The following is a 24,292-nucleotide window of genomic DNA, read 5'->3' as shown; positions in this document are numbered from 1 at the left end:
AAACACAGGTGGCCCTTAATATCAGTGTCCCCTTCTTGTAAGCATCATAAAAATTTTAAAATAAATGGATGTGGGTTTCATTAGTTTAAAGTACTACTAACTTGATAGAACTGACCAATGGTTTTATCTATCTTGAATGCTATTGTTTGAGGAGAGGCAGGTTTTATCACCAAAAGGATCAAGAGGGTGAAGAAAAGAGCCTGGAGGGGATGTTTGGGTCCTTTAGAGAGTGGTAGAACTGGTTCTTCAATTACTATCACTTGGAAAGTTCACTGTTTTCCTTTTTTACTGGTTTAAATCAATACCTGGCACATAGTAGACGTTCTATAAAAATAGCACTAGAGAGGATATTGGAGGTTGACAGTTGGAATACATGCATACTGTTTTCCCTTAAAGAGCTCAGAATTTACTCAGCCCCCTAGAAAGTACCTTTCTTATTTTACCTTGGGGTGTTTCTGTCCCGTCTCTGACTCTCTTGGTATTTCATGGATTCATATTCTCTCTCTCTCTCTCTTTCTCTATCTCTCTTTCTCTCTCTCCTTTATTAGGTTGGTGGTGGGGAAGTGGGGAGGGTGGGAGGAGTACTCAGCGTCTTTAAATCTTGGCCTAGCATTCTTGTTGAAGTTGTTGTTCTTTCTTATCAAGTAGTGTGCTCAGAAACATCTTCATTACAGGGATTCTTAAACACTTGTCTACATGCATTGCAGAATGGCTGTACCTTGCATTCACCAAAATAACACTGTTGTCAAGGTAACAAGCAAGTTGCGGTTCTTGTTTCGCCACTAAATCCTAGTCTCACATTGATCTTTTATTTATTTTTTTTTTTTTAAAAGATTTTATTTATTTATTTGACAGAGAGAAACCACAAGCAGATGGAGAGGCAGGCAGAGAGAGAGGAAGGGAAGCAGGCTCCCTGCTGAGCAGAGAGCCCGATGCGGGACTCGATCCCAGGACCCCGAGACCATGACCCGAGCCGAAGGCAGCGGCCTAACCCACTGAGCCACCCAGGCGCCCTCACATTGATCTTTTAGTCTTCCCCTGTCTCTATCAGGGATTTGTGCCCATAAATCTTTAAAAATTTATTTCTAAATTAAATATTTCAAACATTCATGAAAGTATAAGAAGGTAACCTCCATACATCCAAGCCCTGGTGACCTCTTCCGTGCTTGAGGTCTCAGAAGCAGAAGTATTGGCCAAACAGCTGTGGTATAGCCCACAGGGCCTTCTGGTCATTGGCCAGGCCCTGCTAGCCCTGCTGGGAACTTAGCACTTTTGTGTGTGGAGGCATTTTTCCTGGGGCTTTTCACATTTTTATTCCTCAATGGAATATGTGGGGAGATGGGACAATGGACTTGGTAGGATCTGTTGGCTTATAGACTAAGTTTTCTTTTTGCCTTCTCTTGTTTTTATACCATTGCAGTCTCTTCATGGGTAAAATGGGAATAATTATTCGTTTATACATTCTAGATTTGGTCTTTATTCTTAAAACTTACACTTAGGTAATAGAAATGCAAATTAGAAAAATAGAGAACAAAGAGATAAGTAGATGTACTTCTGACTGGACAAGTCTGGGAAAGATTTCATGGAAAGGGTGGATTGGAGACAGTCCTTGACCTGGATTTGGATATGAGGAGATCAGAGGAGTAGCAGACACAGGCAGAGAATACATCGAGCCACAGAGGTGAAGAGAAGAGTGTGCATCAGAGGGGTACCCCTTCCTTCCTGCTTATAGGAAATGAAAGGTCAAATGAGGTTACATCTTTGGAGTTCTTTGAAAGGAAAGTCTACCAGCATCTGTATCTATTAACAGCCCATCAGGTAGAGGACCTCACAAACCCAGTCTGGGAAACAGGATGTGTAGGTGCATGGAAAGAGCCATTAAAGCTGTAGTGGCCACCTCACTGATCTCTGGTGGTGGGGCTACCATGGCCTGCGTGTGTAGGTTATGCCCTGTGCCAGCATCTGCAGAGTTAACGGCTGGGGCTAAAACCTAGCCAGGCTCTGTTAGCAGAACTGGTCCAGGCTGTTTCCACCCTGAGAAGCACCTTGTTCTGATTTGCCAAGGGCACCATGAGGGCTCAGAATCTATTTCCTTTTGTCTCTTACTAGTGCCCACATATTGTGACCAAATATTTAGGATCTCACTGTAATATAATTTGCTAAATGACTTCCTTTAGCCATCTGTAGGGACTCAGTCATCATTTTGAAGACTGGCTTGGTATCAGATGTTTGCAGAAAAACAGGAGGACATACTCTTTCAGTTCCATTTTTGCCTTCTGTTCTCCCCACCACCAACTCAGGTTGATGATCAGAATCCCTTTACTGCAGGTGAGGATAAGACAACTAAACTGTTCAACACCTACTTCCCCGGGTGACCTGAAATGCGCAGAGCACTGGACCCCACCCCTACTGCTTCCAGGTCAGGTGCCTCCAGTCCCTTTGGGGCCATCTTGCTACCCGTGTCCCGGCTACCCACCTGTCATTGCTGTTGCTCCTGAGCCTTTCTGGTGAAGCTTCCTTGCTTCCCTATTCCTTTCTCCCTCATCCTAGTTGGTTTCATTCTGGAAGGGGAGAGATTCATTAGAAGGAAAAGCAGGGTTACAGGTGAGGAAGAGACAGGAAGGAAAATGAAGGAGGAAGATAGGGAGCAACATAAGCAGTAGAGGCCAGGAAAGTAGTAATACAGGCAGCATCTGCAATTCCAGTGGGGGTGAGGGTGAAACCACCAGAATGAGGTTTCAGGCACAGGGATGTTTCTGTCACTATCATCTGCCTTCAGTAACAAGATGACCTTGCTTTCCTCAGGTGTCCTCATGACTTCCCCTGCAGACCATGTCTATGATCCTTTTTGCCTGTGTGGTGAGGGTGAGGGATGGACTGCCTCTCTCCGCCTCCACTGACTTTTACCACACCCAAGATTTTCTGGTATGCCGGAGACAGCTCAAGACTTTAGCCTTGCGACTGGCCCAGTACCCAGGTCGAGGTTCTGCAGAGGGATGTGACTTCAATATACAGTAAGCAAGCATGCTCACTTTTTCAGAACACCTGCAAACTTCGGTTTACTTTGAAGCATGTGTGGGGATAACATTAGGTGATCACATGCTATGTCACGAGTGGGTCTGCTGTCAGATAGTGGTCTGAGGTGGTGTGGATTTACAGCCAGAAAATTAAGGGAGAGTGGTTGCCCCCCCCTCGCCCCCCACGGAGCTGCTGCTCCCACTCTTGCCCTTCTGTTAGTGTGTGGGCTCCGGGGGCTCAGGGGCAAAAACTGAGCTGTACCTGAAACCACCTTCCTCCGTGTCCCTTCCTCATTATGCTCTGATTATCTAACATCCTATGGGAACTTGGTGCTGGACTGCAAATGGGAAAACTTTTCTCTGATAAGAAAAAAATAAGGTCTGTGACTTCAAAGGACTTTCCCACAGTTACCATTAATAAATTACAACATCAGGAATTTATTCTCTCACAGTTCTGGAGGCCAGAAGTCCAAAATGAAGGTGTCGGTAGGGGCATGGGCTCTTGGAGGCTCTAAGGAAGACTGCCTCTCTACCACCTTCTAGTGGTTGCTGGCAGTCCTTGTCATTCCATGTCCCGTGGAAGAGTTACTCCAGTCTCTGCCTTCTTGGTTACATGGCCTTCTTCCCTCTATCTCTGTAACGATATTTCACACCAGTCATTGGATGGAGGCTACCCCAATCCGTTATAACCGAATTTTATCTTGATTGCATCTGCAAAGACTGTTTCCAAATAAGGTCATAGTCACAGGTACTGGGAGTTAGGACTTCAGCATATCTTTTTTGGGAGACACAGTCAGCCTACAAATAGGGATTCTCTTTCAAATAGAAAATGCCCACCCTAGACAGACTTAAGCCCTCTGGAAAGTTCCTTGTATAAGAAGGAGATTATCCTTTTTTTTTTTTTGATTGACATATTTTTTATGTAGAAAAGATGATAGAACAGTATAACCTAAAAACTCTTTGACAAAAACATCCTGAAATGTGGGTAAATGTATATGAGAAATTGTTTTCAATGTGTAGCTGAGCTCGAAGGAAAGAATTCCCAAGGTCCCAGAAGTGATGGGGAACAGGATATCAAGGTGCTAAGGGTGTGGGCTGACACTGAGGCTCCTGGGGAACCAGTCAGGATCAACTCAGGCCCTGAGTTTCAGCACGCACAAATAAAGGGAGAGGCCTGTGGGCATCCGCTGGGTGAGGCGTAGGAACAAGACCCCAACATGAGGAAGGTCTTCTGGTTAGGCAACAGCCCTGGTGGAACCATGGGAAATAGCCACCCACCAGTACAGGACTTGCTCATCTTTACTTGGCTTTGAATGGGAAGGAAAAACAAAATCTCATCTAAGACATTGGATCCCTGCTTCTGTGCCTCATGTGGGACTGGAGTTTAAGTCTAAACCAAGGTTCAGTGATTGGTATTGGTTCCAGACTGATGACACTCCTGGAGTAGCTGATCAGAGCAAATGGAAATCTTCTCCAGATGGTGTGTGCCACAACTCAGTCCTTGAGAGAGTCTTACAGGGTGGGGGGGGGGAGAAACTCCACACTGGTCCCTCTCACCAAAAATTACAGAACACCAAAGGAGCTATTTTTCAATGAGTGGGAGTCAGTAGACACTACAGAGAGAACTTGAGTCCCCAGAACTTGAAACGGTAGCATGATAGTCTGAAAAGTAGTGGAAGAAGGAGAAAAGCTTGCATCAGTTTTATGAGACCAGAATAACCCCAATACCACAACCAGATGGAAGACAGTGCAAGAAAGGAAATGACATAGACACAGAAATCCTAAATAAAACATTAGCAAACTAAATCTAGCAGCTGTGTGTACATGAATATATATGAATTGCCCCCAAGAAGGCTTCATTTCAGTATGCCAGGATGATTAAACATTAGAAAGCTATCAGTGTCGATTAAAAAAGAAGAAGATTTTGCTCTGTAGGCATAGAGAAGCCTGAGGCTACCTCTCCCTAGTGGAACGTGCATCCCTCGTGCAGGAATCAAAAAGAGCGATCACACAGTGTCAGTGGCAAATAGCTGCTCCCTAGTTTAGAGGAAGGACGAGAAAGGCAAAGTGCCAGGTAGGCCCAGCCGAAGAGACAGTAGACACGCAGCAAACAGCTACAGGGCTGCTCAAGGCCAGGCAGGTGCTGGGCACAGGCATGGCTGTGTCTGAGTATGGGGCAGGAATACAGGAGTCAGCCCTCCACTAATGCAGGTGTTGCCCCTTTGTTTCAGTTTCTCTTCTTTGCGGGATGTGGCTTGCATGGCTATCTGCTCCCGCCAGTGTCCAGCGGCCATGGCCTTCTGCTTCCTGGAGACCGTGTGGTGGGAATTCACAGCTTCCTACGATACCACCTGTATTGGCCTGGCCTCCAGGCCATATGCCTTTCTCGAGTTCGGTTTGTAACCCTCTCTCTTATATATTGCTCTCTCTTAGGGCATTGTGTGTGTTGAACTGATGGTTTAGATTTGGCTTTTGGCCATCAAGGAAAACCTCTGGAGGTGCTGTAGCATGTCACTGGAGGTCAGCCTGGTCCCCTGAGATTTCACTGTGATTGACGAGGCCCAGAAAGCTTCAGGGCTTAGTGCTGGCTTCCCATCTCCTCAGAGCCTGAGGCAGGGTTGGGGAATGGTGAAACCCATCTTGTTTTTCCCCAGAGTCCTCTAAGCATGGGTCAGCAAACTGTGGTCTGAGGGCCAGGTGCCTGGGTTTTTTTTTGTTTTGCTTTAATAAAGTGGAAGTCAGCTACGCTCATTCTTTTACGGGTCACCTGTGGCTGTTTTGTCCCTCACCAGCAGAATTGAATAGTTGTGACAGAGACCATACAGGCCCTAGAAGCCAAGAATATTGACTATGTAGCCCTTTAAGAAGACTTGCCAACCTCTCCCTGCTCTAGAGTTACTACTCAAAGGGTGGTTCCCTTATTGTGAGGTTGGTACAGAAAGTGAGAATAACAAGTGTTTAGAAATTCATACAGTAATTTGACATTCCTGCAGTCTTTTTGTTGCCTTTTATCAGAGTATCGGTCTGCATCCATTTGGAAATAAGAAAAACTGGGCCTTTACTCAGAGGTCAGAAGTACTCCTTTGAAAGAGGGTAGTTTTTTCTGAGCATTGCCACAGAGGCCTTGTAGAGGCTTGATAATTACAGCGTGTGCTCTGTTTTTCTCAGGTAAGTCAAGTCATCCTGAGCTCTCGGGAGAACAGGAGTTGAGGTGGGAGTTGGGGGGCCTTCTGTGGCCTCTGTGTAGACAGCTGCTGTCTCCGTGATGCTCTCAAATAAGGGACTGGCAGCAGTTGGTGGGTGCAGAGAAGTGTTGCTTTCTGGAACTATTGCCAGAGCCCTCAGACCCCCTCATGTGGCCCACCAGCTGGCATTTCTTTGTCACCTAAGCGGTGCTGGGGAATCCCTGGGATACAGGCCTCTTGCCTGGCAGACCTGTGACACAGACAGAAGGTTCTCCCCAAGTCTCCCTGTAAGACCTTGTTCACTGCTGCTCTCAGCCCTGCTTCTTCCTGCAAAGAGGGCATGCTAGCCCTGGACAGACCATAGCTGTGGAATCCCTTGGCTGTCAGTCCCTTAGCAGCTGTGGACTCTGTTCTTCTCCCCGCCTCCGTGCTGCATGTGCCTTCCTGCTAAAGCGCTGTGCATGCTCTGACAGCAGACCCTTCCCCAGCATCATGCGTGCCCCCTGCTGAATGGAAGGAGAATATCATAGTAGCTATTCTGTATATGCCTTATGCATCAGTTTGCTTTGCCAGTGTGTTTGAAACTACTTCAGATACTTACTAAAACTTGGTAATGGATTAATACTAAGGTAAATACAGTAATTAAAACCAATGCCTTTCAAATATAGAATCTTAGTTTATATAATCACATTTATTTTCATTTTTTTTCTCATATGCCTTTTTTTGGGGTAATTAGTTCAAAATAACTGTCTTCCCTTGTTAAGCTTTGACATTTCAGTGAATTGCCCTGGACTGTGCTATCAGAAGTGGCTGAGCTAAGACTCAAGCCCCTATCCTTTGACTCCCTCATCGCTGAGATGCTGGAGAGCATCGTTGCCTTCTCTGTAGACATGCAGACATGCGTATTTTAAGTATTATGCACTGAAGAGATTGATAAGACCGGTAATGACACGTAGTAGTTGTTTGACGGTTAGGTATGTCTCAACACACTGGCTGACTTAGTAGCTTGCTTAGAAACATGAATTTCATTTTGTACGTATTGTTCTATGAGATCCATTCCCGTGCAGCTGCTTAACTTGGGTTGCTCTCTTTTTGCAGACAGTACCATTCAGAAAGTGAAGTGGCATTTTAACCATGTAAGTTATGTTCAAATGGAGAGCAGCTTGGAAAAAATTCAGGAGGAGCTGGAGTTCCAGCCTCCAGTGGTCCTCACTCTGGAGGACACCGATGTGGCAAATGGAATAATGAACGGTCACACACAGATACACTTGGAGCCTGGTAAGTGGTTAGCTGTGCTCTGGTGTTGATGAAGATGGCATGACACTAGGTGTTTCAAATGGACATTGACCTTTTTTTTTTTTTTTTTAATCGGAGGCTTTTTGGGGGGTAGGTGATGAAATATATGGGGAAATATATGGACTGATCCTGTTTGCAGGTGACTGTTAGAAAACACTTGACTCTTACAATAGCGAATTGATTGCGGGAGTGGGCAATTCGTAATGACGTTCAGAAGAGTGACTTGGCAGATTGTTTCCTTTACTGGGGTGAAGTCTACAAGTGAAGTCTACAAGTTTCAACATGAGGGAAGTTACTTACTAAACTGTAGATTTATACATGTTCTTTCTCTTTCTCTCTTTTCTATTTTTCCCTTTTATAGGGAATCCTTATCTTTTTTTTTTTTTAAAGATTTTATTTATTTGACAGAGATCACAGGTAGGCAGAGAGGGAGGCAAAGAGAGAGAGAGAGAAGCAGGCTCCCTGCTGAGCAGAGAGCCCAGTGAGGGGTTCATTCCATTCCAGGACTCGGATCATGACCTGAGCTGAAGGCAGAGACTTAACCCACTGAGCCACCCAGATGCCCCAGGGAATCCTTATCTTATCACTTAGTGCAACATTGCAAATCTCCACTGAGAAACCCTTGTGTCATTTAACAGAGGGAGGGAAGGGCCTGGGGATGATAGCAGGCAGGGCCATAGCTGCGGCTTCTAACTTTCTCACTGTTTGGTTCCCTGTGAGCCCTGGGAACGTCCATCTGTCCCTGTGGTTTACCAAGCTGAGTGCCCCGGCATTCCGTGACATGGTCTGGCATTAACACCATTAGCCACTAAATACCTATCATGTAACAAAGCATGATTTTTTGTTTGTTTGTTTTCCTTGTTACAATTACACACAAGCCAATTTTTAATTAAAGTGGATATTTACATCCTAAGCCTTCTGTAGTGGTGTAAGAACTGAATCCTTCTTTGAAAGATAGAGTTGTCTCCACTATAACAGTCTAATTATCTTAACAGTTTTTATACTGAGCTCATTGGTTGAAATTTAAAAGTGGTGTATTAAAAATGTTCATATTTTTGGCTTACCTTTGTGTTTTGATTTAATCTATTTCAACCAATACTTTCCTGGATTGGCTCTCATGCCAGTCAGTAAGTGCTCATTTATATTGGGAATGGACTTAACTTTCATAGCATGGGGCATTTGAGCCCTAAGCTGCTTCTTTTGCCTTATGTAAAGATGGGATAACTTTGTAATATGTGTTTTGTTTTTTTAACCACTTAGACAAGAGAAGCAAATCCAGAAAATGTCAACTTGCTTATCTTTCTAGGACATTTTACAGTGGTTTGACTCACCCTATTGTCCCGAGGCTAGAATCTTTACAGGTAGCATGTTCTGTTCTAACAGGAACTTTGATAGCTCAGTGGAAACTCTAACACACTAACAACATGCATCAGTAGGGTTGTGGCTAGATATTAGTGTGTATGTGTGTGTGTGTGTGTGTGTGTGTGTGTGTGTGTGTGTGAGAGAGAGAGAGAGAGAGAGAGAGAAATGTAGGACAAGAAGGGATGATTTTAAAAGATCACAGTAAGAGAATGGGGGTGGGAAGGAGTCACCATTTAATTGTGTGACCTGGAATCAGACTTAGCAGATATCTTTGAAGAGAGAATGATCATTTGTTTTAGAGTTCCAGAAACAGCTTATAGCTCAAATAATCAATGTTTCCCTCCTCTTCCCAGTTATTTTAGAATTTAAGAAACTGCATTTGCTGTGAATTACTTTAGAAGCACAGGAGACACCTAATACTGTCCTTATTTAAAATTTGAGAGTTGAAGTATGTGATAGAAATGCTGTCAGAATTTGACAACCAGTTTACAGATAAAGCCATAAATTGCTTTAAATCAGGATTTCTCAATCTAAGCCATATTGACATTTTGTACCAGATGATCCCTCATTGTGAGTGGCTGTCCTGGGCATTGTAGGATGTTCAGAAGCCTTCATGGCCTCTACCCACTGGATACCACTGACACCCTGTTTGCAGTATTGACAACCCAAAATGTATCTAGCATTGCCACATATCCACTGAGGGGTTAATCACTCCTGGCTGAAAACCACAGCTTTAAATAGAAAGAAAATCAGGCCCTGAAAAACCTGTGCTTCCTTGGAGAAGGACCTCTTTCTGGAAGAACTCACTTCGGATTCCCAGATCCATTCTGTCCTTCATTTCTTGACTTTTTTGCTAACAGCAGCTGCTTTTAGTTAATAGGTTTGTAATTCTGTGTTTAACATACTGAGCCTGCCATTAGTGGAGGTCTAGTTAATGTCTATGTTTATTTTTCTTTCATATAGAAATTATGTTCACTAGACACTTATTTTTTTTAATTGTGAAGCTCCTAATTTCCGAATGGAACCAGTGACAGCCCTGGGTGTCCTCTCGCTTATTCTCAACATCATGTGTGCTGCTCTGAATCTCATCCGTGGGATTCACCTCGCAGAACATTCTTTACAGGTAACCTTTCTTTATTGTACTTTACATTGAAGGACCTATAGTGTAGGAAACTGGTGGAGATCCACTTCACTTACAAAGTTATTATGCACAAAGATTTCAATTTTTGTTTAAAAGATTATTTATTTATTTATTTGACAGAGAGAGAGAGAGAGAGAGACACACACACACACACACACACACACACACACACACACCAAGAGGGAACACAAGCAGGGCAAGTGGGAGAGGGAGAAACAGGCTTACCCCTGAGCAGGGAGCTCTTGGGGCTTGAGCACAGGACCCTGGGATCATGACCCTAGCCGGGGGCAGACACTTCACAACTGAGCCACCGAGGAGCCCCAAAGATTTCAAAATTTTTAAATTAAAATATGATTTTTTATATTAAAGTCCATTCTTTATAGTTGGCTGAACAAATATGAGACTTGCTTTTTTGTATCTGTTGTCCTCAGAAGCCCAAGGGGGAGCTGGTGAGAACTAATATGCTATAGAGACATCCATGGGGCCCCAGGATTCACGCCAGGGGCCCGATGGCTGAAGAGCAAATTTGATTCTACAACTTTGAGGTTCAGGCTGTGTCCCCCTGGGAAAAGTTCCTCCTACTCTGATTTATATTATGCAGATGCTGCCCTCCCTGTGTCTTTGTCAGAGAGCTGTAGCACCAGGAAGCTGATTTGCCAGCCTGCTCCAATCAAAGCAACCTTCTATTTCAGTGCTTTTAAAACATTTTTTTCTAAATTTCAAGTATTTAAAACACTTAAAAAAATTATTTATTTGACAGAGAGACAGTGAGAGAGGAAACACAAGCAGAGGGAGTGAGAGAAGGAAAAGCAGGCTTCCTGTGGAGCAGGGAGTCTGATGTGAGACTCGATCCCAGGACCCCAGAATCATGACCTGAGCTGAAGGCAGACACTTAATGACTGAGCCACCCAGGTGCCCTTTAAAACACTTTTTAAGAAGTACAGAATCACTGTAGGTGTAAGCAGATAGATACTACTTTTAAAAATAGAGCCTTAATGCTCACAGCCATGATGGTGGTAGCCAAAGTCCGAAGCACAGCTGAGGCTGGGTCTCAGGAGACTGATGTAGGCTCACCTGTGTGGAGAGGGGCAGCAGTGACTTCCTGTCACCATATCCTGTCTTCAGCCAATGTGTGCCATGGTTCCCACTCTTGTTTTTCATGGTTATTCACACCCCGATACTTAACCAAGCATCTGTACACACTACAACAGGTTCCTAGGTTCCTGGCCAGCAAGGTGGTAGAGTGTGGTGATGTCACTCAGGAGGTAGTGGTACCTGGGGGTGGGCAGAGTTAGGGAAAACTGAGTGCTGACAGAAGCGTAGGATTTTGAGAAGTGGTGGCATTGGGGGGCAATCCAGCTTGGGCACTTAGCACAGAAGCACAGGGACATGAGGGCACGTGGTGCACCCAGGCTGTTGAAAACAGTTGCATGCCAACCCTTGCTCTGGTAAATAAACGGGGACTTAATGTGTCCCCCAGCCAGAGATTTTGTATTATCCACCGTACCAGAGCTAACGAGGTATGAAGGGCTTCATGTCCTAGTGTTGCCATTCATCTGAATATTCCTTTTCTTGTATTTGTTTCTTACATTTGTTTTAGGTTGCTCATGAGGAGATTGGAAATATTCTGGCTTTTCTTATTCCTTTTGTAGCCTGTATTTTCCAGGTGGGTAAAACATTGATACTTTGATTAATGGGTTGAACTCGATGGACTTAATTTGTCCTTCTATTGGAATCATCAACAAGTTTCTATATGTGATTTTGTTCCACCAAGGCATGTCATGGACTAGGTCCTTACTGGAGGGACCCTAAGCCCATCCTGCCCAGTTGTTTCATTTTACAGAGGAAGAATTTTGGGCTCAGAAAGGGAAAGCCACTTGCCCTAGGCCACAGAGCCTTTGACAATGGCTGAACAGAAGCCAGAAATTTGGACTCGACTCCCAAGAAGGGAGGGATGAGACTGCCGTGGGGATTAGGTTGGGCCTGACTAATGTGGGTCAGGGTCTTACTTATAGTCAGGGCACTCCAAGTATAGATTTGTCCTTCTGCAGAAGTAACCATTACTTATATGTATTTTTTTTTTAAACCCAGGACTAGATTAAAAAAAAAATTTTTTTTAAGATTTTATTTATTTGAGAGAGGGAGAGAGAGAGACAGGACATGAGTGGGAGGAGGGGCAGAGGTAGATGCAGACTCCCTGTGAGCAGGGAGCCCCATGCGGGGCTCAGTCCCAGAATCCTGAGATCACGACCTGAGCCAAAGGCAGATACTTAACTAACTGAGCCACCCAGGTGCCCCTCCCCAAAACTGTTTTTAATAGTAATGCCATCTGATTCCAATCTGTCCTTAGGAAATGAGATAAACATTGCAACATTAATAGTGAGCTTTGATTATTATTTAGTTATTTTCAAGTAAGTGTCATACTTAAGGGGTGGAGTAAAATGGAGCTCTTGAATCCCCTATAGGCAGAGTTCATTCTAGTAAAAAACCTGACTGTAATTTTCTTTCCTCATTCTCCACAAAAGGCAAGGACTTTAGTACCTTCTCCACATTCTTAAGCTTTTTTGTTTGTTTTCCTTTCAATTAAAGTTTCTGTTCTCATGATACTTCCTCTCTTTTTTCTGCAACCGTCCTAGAATGGTCTATTTTTTAAGAAGGACATGATTGTCCCAAAAGAAATTTTCGACCTAGGATTGAAAATACACTCATTTTTGAGAAATCAAGACTCCAGAGCCTTGGGTGTTGCCATTTGAGGTGCTCAGAGCCTGCGTTTCAGGCGGGGTGGTCTTATCCCTCAGCCTTTGTTATCTCAGCTGTATTCCTACTTGGATAGCTCTTTCAATTGGGAGCTCTCCCCCACCCAGTGGAGCTTAAGCCTTTGTTGAATTGCTCTGGGTTTTGAGAATGTGCTTCTTGTGCTCGCTTCAGCAGCACATATACTAAAATTGAGAATGTGCTTCTTGTTTTTTTCAACTTTGAACCAAAATGCTACTTTTTACCTTTTGTAGAACAAGAATGGCCTCTTTTCTCTGTGATAGCCCTATACAGCCCTATATAGCTCTCACAGCTCTCCTGGCTGTGAGATTTTCCCTGTTTCGGAAATGTTTTTGAAGACATGATAAGGGGGATGTCTAGGGAACATTGGTCCCTGATGTAGTTGTAACTCAGGAAAAAACAAATGATAAAAGATGGCTCCTTTCACTGGGCTGTGCTGCCTGTCATGACTCCCCTGAAGGAAGAATTTAGTTGGAGGCCAGTCAGCCTCGTTGGGGTTTCTTGCCCTGGCTCTCTTCCCCTTACCTGCATCTCTTCTTTATCCACAGCCCACAGCTGGGGCAGTGCCCTCTATGTTTCTTAAACGTGTTAAAGAGTGTCGTGTTTTCATTCCTCCTGTGATATCTATGTCACTTCTCTTCTGTCTTCTGAATCTTCACTTTCATCCAGTGATTACCAGCAACTCACCCAGTGCGTCCAGGTCGCACTTAGTAAATTCGGTTTAATAAGCTAGTGCGCGTGCGTGCAGGGACGGGACCTGCCTCTTGTGTCCGACCGGTGGCTGTTTCCTCGTCTCTGATTGGACTGTCTCTTCTGGTGTCATTTCAGTGTTATTTGTACCTGTTCTACAGTCCAGCCAGGACTAGGAAGGTGGTGCTGTTGCTGCTCTTTATCTGCCTGGGCAACGTGTACCTGCATGGGCTGCGGAATGTCTGGCAAATCCTCTTTCACATCGGGGTGGCTTCTCTGTCTTCGCATCAGATACTGACCAGGCAGCTTCAGGAGAAGCAGTGCGACTGTGGAGTGTGAAGTCGACTCTGTGTGACGAATGGATCCTTTGGCTTTCTTAGGAGGGTATCTCTGTTTCCCTTCTGGCTTCTCCACTTCACCTTAGATTTTCACCCTCGAAGTTCCCTTCGACCAAGCCAGGCGGAGAGCGACAGTGGGGGATTTTGAGCAGGTGCAGCGGGAGGCAGGAGGTGGCTTGAGACCCAGGCCCGGCTTTGTGCTGAGCGTTACAGCAGAATCTCCAGGTCAGCACCTCTCCTTGGGACAGCAGAATTTGGGGGCTCACCCCCCAAGGAGCATTACTGGAAGATCAGAACGGAATTGTTTTGGTCTTTTCAATCGAATGACACAATAAACCACGAGATCCAATAACACTAGTTTTAGTAACTGGCAGTTGTCTCTGAGGAACCACTTTGAAACCCGAATCAGCTTTTCAGTCTAAATGTGACTTGGTTAGTTTCTTGTAGAGAGTCAATACAGGGTGAATTAAAAATTTTAAAATGTGGCTCAGAAATATAAGCTAGATAAATTTTGTTTACATTTTTTGATAACTTGAGTCCGGTATGGTACCTTTAGAATATTTAAATATATTTTGGATATAAATTGAACTTATCTTCATTTAGGGAAAGGGTAAACTTAAGCTGAGAAAATGGTTAAGAAAGCTGAATTTATTTAATTTATCTACAACTTTTTATGGTAGTGAAGCTGTGTGGGTATGGAAGTGTTTTTATTTATTTATTTGCAGGGCATATATATGAGTATTTTAGAAATTGAGTAACCAGTGCTACTGGATCATAGATCGTGAGATGACCATGAGCTTATAAGCCTGAGAATTTAGTGGGCCACAGACTGGATTCACATAGAGGCACTTTATAGATGCAGGGGGCATTATAAACAAACAAAAATGCTCTTGTCATCAGCTTTGTACATGGCAGCTGGGTACCCATCATTTTAATGATGAGCAATGCCTGACCTTGTGTCCCTGTTCCCAGAAGTCCTCCCAAATTAATTACTCCTTTACACCTTTCCCAGTCATCTTAATTAGATCGAGGGCCTCATTCTTTATGAACAGGAGTTAAGTAGGTGTTAATTTTTTTAAAACTTCATCAAGGTATAACTAACCCTGTGCTCTGCAGTTACATTTTTTGTCTCATTTTCAAAATAGTTGATTGATCACAGCTTTCCAAAATGGGGCTCTGAATAAGGTCCCTAAGGTCTCCAGAAATTTCAGCCTGAGTTGTCCAGTGCCATTCAGGAGACCGTTTTGGGAGCCTGCCCTTTGGATTCTTCTTGGTAGAAATCTGGAATCTGAATAGATCAACGTCAATTGCATGGGATTTAAGGTTGAATTATGTGATCTTGATAAATTAAGAAATCCTACTTTGATAGTTTTTAAAAAGTTGGAAACCATTTCAAGAGTTATTGAGTACGTGGGGGAAAGCAAGAATATTATTTTAGGGAATTCAGTTGTAGTTGGTTGTTACTGTTAGTGTATTGCTACTGAGCTACCTTGATGTCACTTTAAGAAAAACAAGTTTATGTGACTGGAAATTGTTGGGAAAATGTTGCCGCGGTCATTTTATTTTCTTATAATACAATTTTCTATTTTTAATCAAACACTATCTGGCTGTGAGAGGTATATTGGCACTATCCTCAGATGTCAAGTTCATTGTTGGCTGTCCTTCTATTCTGCATCTGCATGATTTTCTGCATACCCAGCAGGTGCATCTAAAGGCTTTCTGGGACATAATTTTGAAGAGATGGTAAAATAGAATGGGAAGTCAAGGAGGGGAGACAAATCCTTGTAAATTAGAAGCACCAAATAAAAAGGGGGGGGCTTTAAAAGTTGATAAGAACAGCTTACAAGTGAATCGTAGGTTTATTTAGTTGTTTATTTTGAGCCCCTGTGTTACTGGTGTTGCCGTGTAGCCCTGTACCCCAGATGCTCTTGCTCTTGGGGTCTGAGCCTGTGATCCACATTCAGTGGACAGTGGAGAACCATCCTTGAAGAGAAGTCCCTCCTGGTGAATGCTTCTGCAGCAGCGGGGATGTTATCTACCCCTGGTTGAAAGTGGTTGTCATCAATTAGCATCTACATGGGGTTTGAGATTGGTTTTTGCAAATAAAAGGGAAAAGATGCCCTAGCCAAACAGTACATAAGCATTGTTTAACTAGAATCCTGCTGAAAGAAGCATCAGCTTATTGGAGGAAGAGGTAAGTGATAGGAAAGAAGTTATGGGGATATTGTCCAAGGGAAATCGCAGGCTGGTTCAGGCCTGGAGTTTTGTGCCTCCCCTCCCCCCCACAACCCCGCGGTGCCATCCTTGATCCCAGGAAGCTGCTCCCTGCCCCTTTGCAGGAGTTATCCTCACTCCCCCACAGACTCATTGCTGTTCTAGCACTTTGTTTTCCCAGGGGTAAAATACTATCTGCCCAACGGACCTCCCAGGGGTGGATCTGGGAATAGATGAAATAATGTTGAAAACAAACCTTTGAAGTGCCTTCTGGGATCAGATGCTGCAAGATCTTAAACATCGGAGTACGTTATTCCCATCTACTGTATTGGGCTGGCAATGTGGCTCAGCACTCTTGACCAGGGTTTCCCAACCAAGAGGCCAAGGCCCGAAGGGTTTTTCCCTTCCCCAAGTATTCTGGTCAAAGAAACGCACAAACTTTGGTTTTCATTTCTCTAGGCTAGCCTTACTGTGATGAGGATCATTCCTGAGTTTCTTCTTCCTGGCTGGAGACAGTTGGGGGCATATTTGGGTTGGCACTTCCTCTCAGTACAGGAGGCCCTACCACCAGCAGCAGGAGGAATGTGACGAGAGGCTCCTGGTTTTGCTTCTCAGGCTTGCCCCCTGTTACTTGTGAACTCTTGTTGCAGGCATGGTGAAGCGAGGCCCACCATTTTAAAGTTCCTTAAGGATCAGGCCAAAGGGTGTCAAGAAGAGTGCTGAAATTCAAACATTTGCCATCCTCTGGAGCTCCCGGTTCCTTTCTTAGGTGCCCCCATTCTCCAGTACTCCTCTGCCTCTTTCCATGTCTGTCCCATGCAATCTAGCCCTGAGCACAGAGGCTGAACCTGGAATCTCTGGAGGGATGAGAAAGCCATCTTTGATTGTAGTTGCTGGGCTGCCCTGAGGCCCAGCTCTCTGCTTCTGTGCTGCTAGAAGCTTCAGCACACATGTGGGAGTTCACGCTTAGTGGGGAGGTGCACTTGGGTATTAAGCACTGCTCACAGTCAAAGAGGACACCCAGCAGGGCCGGCCGTTGGGGTCATGGGAAGCAGGCCACAGGTGGGGAGCAGAGCCGGGGGTGGGGCTCAAGCAGCTGTCTCTGGGCAGGTGGGGCTGCATTCAGGGCTGATGTTTGCTGTTCCTGAAAGGAATCAACCCTTCACTGTAATATGGGGAATGGGTGGCCCTTAGGAGCCTGCTGCTGTGCATGCCCAGAGCAGCACCGTGAGGACCAGGAGGTCCTCACAAATACAGGAGTATTTGTGGAGATAGATGTGCTATGGTTCACATTCCCGATGTTCCCACACAGAATCCTGCCTAGGTCCAGAGAAGTTCCACTGTGCACTGTGTCCATGGTGGAGGAAAAGAGAGGAGATGTGCCCGTGAGAGATGGGGGAGGCCTGGGATCGGCTTGACTCTTCTACTCAGCCCTGCACTGGCAGGGGCAAGTAACACCCACAGGCCTCGGTGTCCTCAGCTGAGCAGTGGTGGGAACAGCCTGCTTCCCCCTGCATGCTAGCAGAAGGATAAAAGCCTAGTAGCGGAGAGTGCTGGGTGAATCCCTTGGTCATGTGCAGGAGGAGAAAAGCCTTCACCTGATACAAGGAGGTCCAAGCTTCAGGCAGCATGGTGTGGCTGTGTCTTCTTACAGTAATGGGCATTTTATGAGACTGCAATGTAAATGGACTCATTCTTTCACTCTAGAAAGGTAGTGGCTTCTCTTTCTCCTCATTAAATCTGCCTCCTTCCTCAAGTCACAGAGCTCTTGGTACCATTGGCGTTGAAGCCTCCAGGACCCAGGGAGGCTGGTTCTGCGGGTTGAACCAAACCCAGGGTCTGTCCCCCACCCAAATGAGGAGAGCTCTGATCCTCCCACCTTCTCCCATCAGGGAAGCAGTGATGTCAGACCTGTTTCTGGGGAACCGTCTTGGCAGGAAACCTGTGGAAAAAGGCCTCATCAGTGTGATCTGGGAATGGTCGGATATGGAAACATCTGGCCATGTGTACTGATGACAGAGCTGCTGCCCACAAGCGCCTTTTATTTAGGGTAAAATGATCAAATCCATTGTTCTAACCTGTGCTTGGTACATATGACCTTCTTTAACCCTCGTGTGATTCTGGGGTTACATCAGAAGTATTATTTCATGAATTATTCATATGATTTGACCTCCCCACCCACCCCCTTTAGAATTCTATTCTATTTAATAGACTTTTCTACTAAAAGCATAAAAGATTGAGGCTGATTTAGCCAGGGCAAAAACATTGACTTCACATCTTAATTTTGAAAGCTTACTGTCCATGTTGTACAAGCTTCTTACTGTTTTCATGTAATAACAAAGATCTATTTTGAATAAATGATGGCTATGTTTTAACAAACTCTCACACAGTAGTAAAGCCCAAACGTGTTAATGTATGTAAAGAATACTGTTTAGCCATTTATATACTATGTATATATAAATCAAATAAGGCGGCTTCAGAAGTGAGAGGAGAATAAACCCAAGGTGCTTATTAATGTGCATGTATTCGTGTAAAAAAATTCTGAGCAACAGATCTGTTTTCCTAGAGGGTGTGAGGTGGGCCTTGCATAATGGAGGGGGGATGTTGAGAGAAGTGGAATTCAGTCCTTCCTGTCCAGTGTCTGGACAGGGGTGCCGCCTCAGTCCTTAACACTAATGCCTAGACTCTGGAATGATCATGGGTCCAGGAGAGACCTTGGAAAAGCCAACATGGCAGTCACAGGGAGCAGCCCTGGGTGGAGGCAGGCAGGGAGGCCTGCCTTCGCTGCCCACTTGGCTTCTGCTAATCTGTGCCTGTAGCTGGCGTTTACCCTGCTGTAGGCTCTGAGCTCCTGTCTACGCTCTGAAGCCCATTTGGTTTCCATCTCCCAGGACCAGCCCTGCCACAAAATGGCCAGCAGGAGGTGCAGCCGCTAGCGGGTCGTCAGGCTCCAGGCCCAGGGGATGGCACCCTTTTGCAGAGATCCTTCCTGAAGCAGCTGACAGAATTCCCAGAAAGGAAACAAATGCACCAGGCTCTCCTGCCCATATCCCAAACACATCGGGGGAATTCAAACTCCACGATTCTCTCCACCATCTGTCCCAAGTAAAAAACTTCTGGGGGAGGGCAAAATATTCCAAAATAAACACAAAGGTATTGGGTTCAGGATTTGGGAGTCAGCAGAGCCCTGGGACATCACCCGGTTCAAACCCCTTGTTGCTCAGGGGGGGAAGTTGAGGCATGTCCTAGGGAGCCAGTGACAGTGCAGCCGAGGGCTCTGTCTGCAGGGCTGGGAATAAGGTTCTCTCTGCCATTGGCGGCACCGCGGAGTAAACGGGGAATCTTGGCCCATGAAAGCTGCCCTTTCTGCGCCAGGAGGGCTGGGTGCCAGTTCAGGCTGATGAACTGCCTTCCTTTTTCTTGGGCTCTACCCCCTAATGAGGCCCGAGAGCAGAAGTGCTACGGGACAACTGTCACACATCATTGAGCAGTGCCTGTGAGGAGTGAGGCTTGGAGAGGAAGGGGTCCCCCTCAGTGCCCCTGGCAGGGGAGCGCTGCCTGGCTCTGCAGTCAGCTCTCCCATGTTGCTGGGTCGGATGTGCAAGGTAAACACTAGAAAGCTCATTGAAGAACAGGAAGGAAAGTTCCTTTGTGACCTAGGATAGAAAAGTGCTCCTAAAGTAAAAAGTTACAGGTACAATCTTTGAGGCAAAATGCTTGATGAATTTGATTAAATGCAAGTAAGAATGTCACAGGCAGAGTGAAACGAATGCGAGATCTTTACAATGTCTGAAACCGGTAGAGATCACTACATAAGCAATTCCTGTAGGTCAGCAAGAAAGACAGCAACCTCATAGAAAAACAAGTTGTAGAAGAGAAAACCCAAAAGGCTAAGAAACATAGGAAGATGTTTAAAATCATTAGGAATACAGAGAAATGCATATTAAAACAACAGTAAAATATCACCTTATGCTACTAGTTGGGTGAGACTTAGAAAGCTGGATGGCAGCAAGTGTTGGAGGCTGTGGGGGGGATATAGGACTCCACGCACAGGCCACCGGAAGGGCAAGGCCACTGCCATGGGCTGAACTGTGCCCTCCCCGAATGCATATGTTGAAGTCCTGACCCCCCAACCCAGTAACTCAGAACGTCTGTGTTTGGAGGAAGGGAGAAGGCAGCCAGCTGCAAACCATGCAAACCAAAGAAAGAAGCCTCAACCCTGCCGACACCTCGATCTCAGACTTCCAGCCTCCTGACCGTGAGAAAATAAATTTCCGTCATTTAGGGCCGCTTGGGTGGCGCCTGGGCGGTGCAGTCGGTTAAACATCAGACTCTTGGTTTCGCCTCTGGTCATGATCTCCGGGTCGTGAGATTGAAACCCACATGGGCCTCCACACTCAGCATGGAGTCTGCTTGAGATTTTTCTTTCTCCCTCTGCTCCTCCTGCTTGTGCTCTAAGTAAGTAAGTAAATAAATAAATAAATATTAAAAAAAATTTTCTGGTGTTTAATCACCCGGTTTGTGGTACTTGTCATGGCGGCCCTCGCAAAGGAAGATGGCTGCCTACCCAAATTTCATGTGCCCACACCTCATGTTGTGGATCCTGCACTCACCATACAGCCGACAGAAGTACCCAAAATGCAGCAGCATGGATGGATCTCTAAAATGTGGAAGCAAGTAGAAAAATAACATGCATTGGATTAGAAATACATGCACATGAGATGATAAAATACTTAATAAGACTATATTGTAACAAATGTGTGTTAAATACATTTGAATGGTTGCCTACAACGGGCGGGGAGCCTGTGAGTTAGGGATAATAGGAATTTGAAGAAAAGAGAGAACGCTTGCTAGAGTCAGCAGTCAAGTCTGAGAGCCCTAGGTGAACCCAGGGGGCCTGCATTAGAGCCTCCCGGCTTCTCCCGTGGGCGAGCTGGGGGAACCGGAACCGAGGCCAGGGGCTGCCATGATCAGGGAGGGCTTCGGGAACCAGGGGCCCGGGTTGGGGGAGGGCAGAAAGCAGAGAGGAGGGGACTCAAGATGGGAAAGTAGATGGGTGAGCCAGCTCTGGCCGCCAGGGACTCCCTCCCTCCCAGACTCTCGCTGTCTGACCAGTAGTTTCCTGGCGAAGACTCTTTCCCACATGAGGCACTCAGCCGAAGGACTCTCACAGGGGATTCTCAGGGAAAAGGGAACACAGCTGTAGGAGGGACTGAGGAGCCTCCAAGGCAAGGTCTTTCTCCCACCCCAGAAACACTGTTCTGGCCAACAGAGCCCACGGCCTGAGCCTGGGGACGGGAAGCAGGAGGGGACTGGGTCTGGGACGGTGAAGCTAATCAGGCCCACCATTGCCCTGAGGGGTTACTCTAGGCACATTTTCTGAGGCCCCAGGGGTAAGAGCAGGGGCCAGAAGTAAGGAACACAGGGCTACCAGAAGGATGAACTTTCTCACACAGGGCCGGCCAGCAGGGCTCAGGGAGATAGTGAGCGCTCCACTGTGAAGGTGTGCAAACCGAGATCAGATGTGTCCCCCTAGGACCTTGGAACACGCTGTCCCCATCTCAGATACCTTGTCTCATCCCGGGTGCTAGTGTCCGCAGGGACATCTGCCTATCTCCCATAGTACCTCCTGTCGTGTCCATCCCATGGGGGTGAACCAGACGCCAGTCGTAGGAAACAGCTTGTGCCAGCTCCCGTTTGAAAGAGTAAATATTAGTCTTTTCAAGAGCTGCCTGTTCTCTGTCACTGGGCATCACAGGGGACACTGAACGGGATTTGCAAGCATGGGAGGCGGGGGCTCTTGGTGCCCAAACCCAGACGGAGTCTGTGGGCCTGACTGGTCACTGTTGTAATCGAGGGCAGCAAGAAACAAGCCTCTCCATCCCCTCCCGGTCACTTGGGAAGCAGTGAGCTCCCGAGCCCCCAGGAGGTACTCTCCTCCCGTATGGCTCGGGCTGCTGCTACAGAGGTGTGAGGGGGCCTGCCATGTTTTGAACTGGACCTTAAGGTCCTGGGCCCTGACTCTGGTGTCCCTGCTTTATAATCCCCTGATCTTGCGGCATTATCGGGAAGGGGGAATGACTTACTTCTGCTCCACTGTCGTCCCTTGGGGAGACTTCCTCTGACCCCTCCAGCTAACAGAGCACCCCCTTACTCTAGCCTTCTTCCTTGTGTAATTTTCCTTATCTTACATCTTACATCTTGCCTTCTTCCTTGTGTAATTTTCCTCACTTATTTTTTGTGAGCATTTAGAATTTTTTATTTTTGATTACTGAAGTGTCGTTGACGTCCAGGTGTTCAACATAGTGATTCCACAGTTCTGTACATTCCTCGGCACTCATGGCAGTAAGTGTCCCCATCTGTCACCATACGTTATTACGATATTATTGACTACATTCTCTGTGCTGTACTGTTCATCCTTGAGGGATTTTCCGCACTGATGATCTGACTTCTCTGTTAGGGGGCTCAGTGCCGGGAGGGCAGAGCCTTGGTCACCTGGTCTTGCTGCTCTGCGCACGCCATCCATGCTTCGTAACTTTTTGCTGAATGAATGTTATGGCCTCCACACCTTGAAAATAGTAAAACCAATATAATTATTATCTCCTCACCCCTGAAATTGTATTCCTCTGGATCCCCTCCATCATTACGACCTGGGGGTTGGGACAGGGTGGGCGATGAATGTCATCTCAGAGAGCAGGAAGCGAGGGTGGGAGTGGGGAGGAAGGAAAACCCATTTCAGCTGGCGAGTGGCAGGACGGAGAAGGGGAGGAATCTCCCAGACATGTCCTGTTCTCATCCTCTGGGATGAAATCTTGAAGGCAGGGGGACAAACCCTAAACTGTGAAAATAGAGGGGGCGTGTGTCCCACTCTGCACTTAGAATCAGCCAGCCACGCCGTCTGTGTCCCTTAGGTGGCCTTACTGGGCAAAAATGGGAGAGCCTTGGATTTGATGGCAAGAAAGTCACAGTGAGTGCCACCCAGCCTCTCTCAGCTCCCAGAGGCCTGGAAGGGATCCAGAAGGTCTTGCCATGGGGCATGAGGAAGATGGCTGACTTAGAGCTGCTGGGCTTGGCATGGTGGTACTGCGATGGCCAGTGGTGAGGGGAGGGGGTCTTGTACCCTGGGCTAGATAGGGGCTTGGCTGAGGGGCCAGAGTGGGCCAAGGTGGGGCTGGATCTGCTGGGGCAGGCCCTGGGGTCACAGCCAGGAGAGCAGGCTGAGTGTCCCTCGGCCATGGTAAGCATCCATGAAGAAACCCTAGTACACAGCGTAGCACCAGGACCTTTGGGCTAGGCTCCTTTTCTCTGCCAGGGAAGGCACCCATTGTATCCTATTGACTTCCTTTTTCCAGATCCTGCAGGAATAACCCATTTTCCACCTCAGCTATCACTTTCTGTCTGGAGTTCCTCTGAAGCCACATTGAGAACCCACATGACAACTCGCGCATGGAAGACTTGGGGTGCTGCCGTGGGCGGACCTTGAGCCCTAGATGATGGGAGCCAGCAGGTCATGCTCTCCTGACCCTTGGGAGGGCACTTGTGAGGGGCTCCACCTGACGGGTGAATAACCCACCTTCCCTTTGTCTTCCCCCATTTCCCTGCTTCCCACTTCCCTGTCCCCCATTCCTTTGTCTTGGTCACAGACTTTTGTCTCAGGCTGTCTTTCTGGAGACTCGGGCTACAAAGCCACCTGAACCCCTGTCTAGAAATCATCCATTGCTAGCTGGCACCCCTCTCTGCCCCTTCCACAGTCCCATGCATTGCAGGGAGGCTAGAGGCTACCTTTTCCAGCCCCCCCTGGCTGCTGGGGATCTGGATGCTGCCTAGGCTCTGCCAGAGGGATGCACCGCAGGAGAGAGTTGGGAGGCAGAAAGGAGGTGGCGACCATTCTCCTTATAGTGCGGTGGCTGCTGGGTGGGAACTGACAGACGTGAGTTTCTGCAGCAACCGGACACAGTGTTCCTTCTACTTTCTTGCCCTTAGCTTCATGGATGTGCAACTAGGAGGTCAGCCATAATTTCCTACAAGGTGGGAGCTGGGGTGGCATGACCTATCATAGGGCAGAAGTACGCCCTAACTTCTATTCCTCCAAACCTTCCTACATATAGTTCCCTACATTAAATATCTTTCTGCACAAAATACCTAGAGTGTCTTCTGTTCCTCTCCCCAACCTCCTGCGCTTAACCTTGACTGATTGGGCTTCCTCACCTCTACCATATGCTATACCACCAGGCTCGGGTGGAGGGAAGCCGAAAGGCCACATACTGACCCAAA

General features: G+C 46.5%; 1 protein-coding gene across 11 annotated transcripts in view; it reads left to right on the top strand.

The window, feature by feature from the left end:
* Positions 1–20,500, top strand: part of SEC22C (SEC22 homolog C, vesicle trafficking protein) — a 31,428-nt gene extending 10,928 nt beyond the window's left edge. For 4 of the 11 annotated variants that reach the window (XM_059162368.1, XM_059162365.1, XM_059162366.1 and 1 more), the window contains 6 exons: positions 2,806–3,014; positions 5,249–5,412; positions 7,301–7,480; positions 9,865–9,983; positions 11,602–11,667; positions 13,605–18,533. In XM_059162368.1, coding sequence (XP_059018351.1) covers positions 2,833–3,014; positions 5,249–5,412; positions 7,301–7,480; positions 9,865–9,983; positions 11,602–11,667; positions 13,605–13,805 — 912 coding nt within the window. In that variant the 5' untranslated portion in view covers positions 2,806–2,832 and the 3' untranslated portion in view covers positions 13,806–18,533. Of the gene's footprint in view, positions 1–2,328; positions 2,420–2,805; positions 3,015–5,248; positions 5,413–7,300; positions 7,481–9,864; positions 9,984–11,601; positions 11,668–13,604; positions 18,534–18,909 lie in introns of those variants that run through there. The other 7 variants (XM_059162370.1, XM_059162369.1, XM_059162371.1 and 4 more) reach the window with 3 other exon arrangements.
* The last annotated feature ends 3,792 nt before the right edge of the window (positions 20,501–24,292 follow it).

Source organism: Mustela lutreola, chromosome 2 (genome assembly GCF_030435805.1).
Source record: "Mustela lutreola isolate mMusLut2 chromosome 2, mMusLut2.pri, whole genome shotgun sequence".
NCBI classification, from domain to species: domain Eukaryota; kingdom Metazoa; phylum Chordata; class Mammalia; order Carnivora; family Mustelidae; genus Mustela; species Mustela lutreola.
Note: the sequence above shows the minus strand (reverse complement) of the source record. Positions and strands in the feature narration are given on the sequence as shown.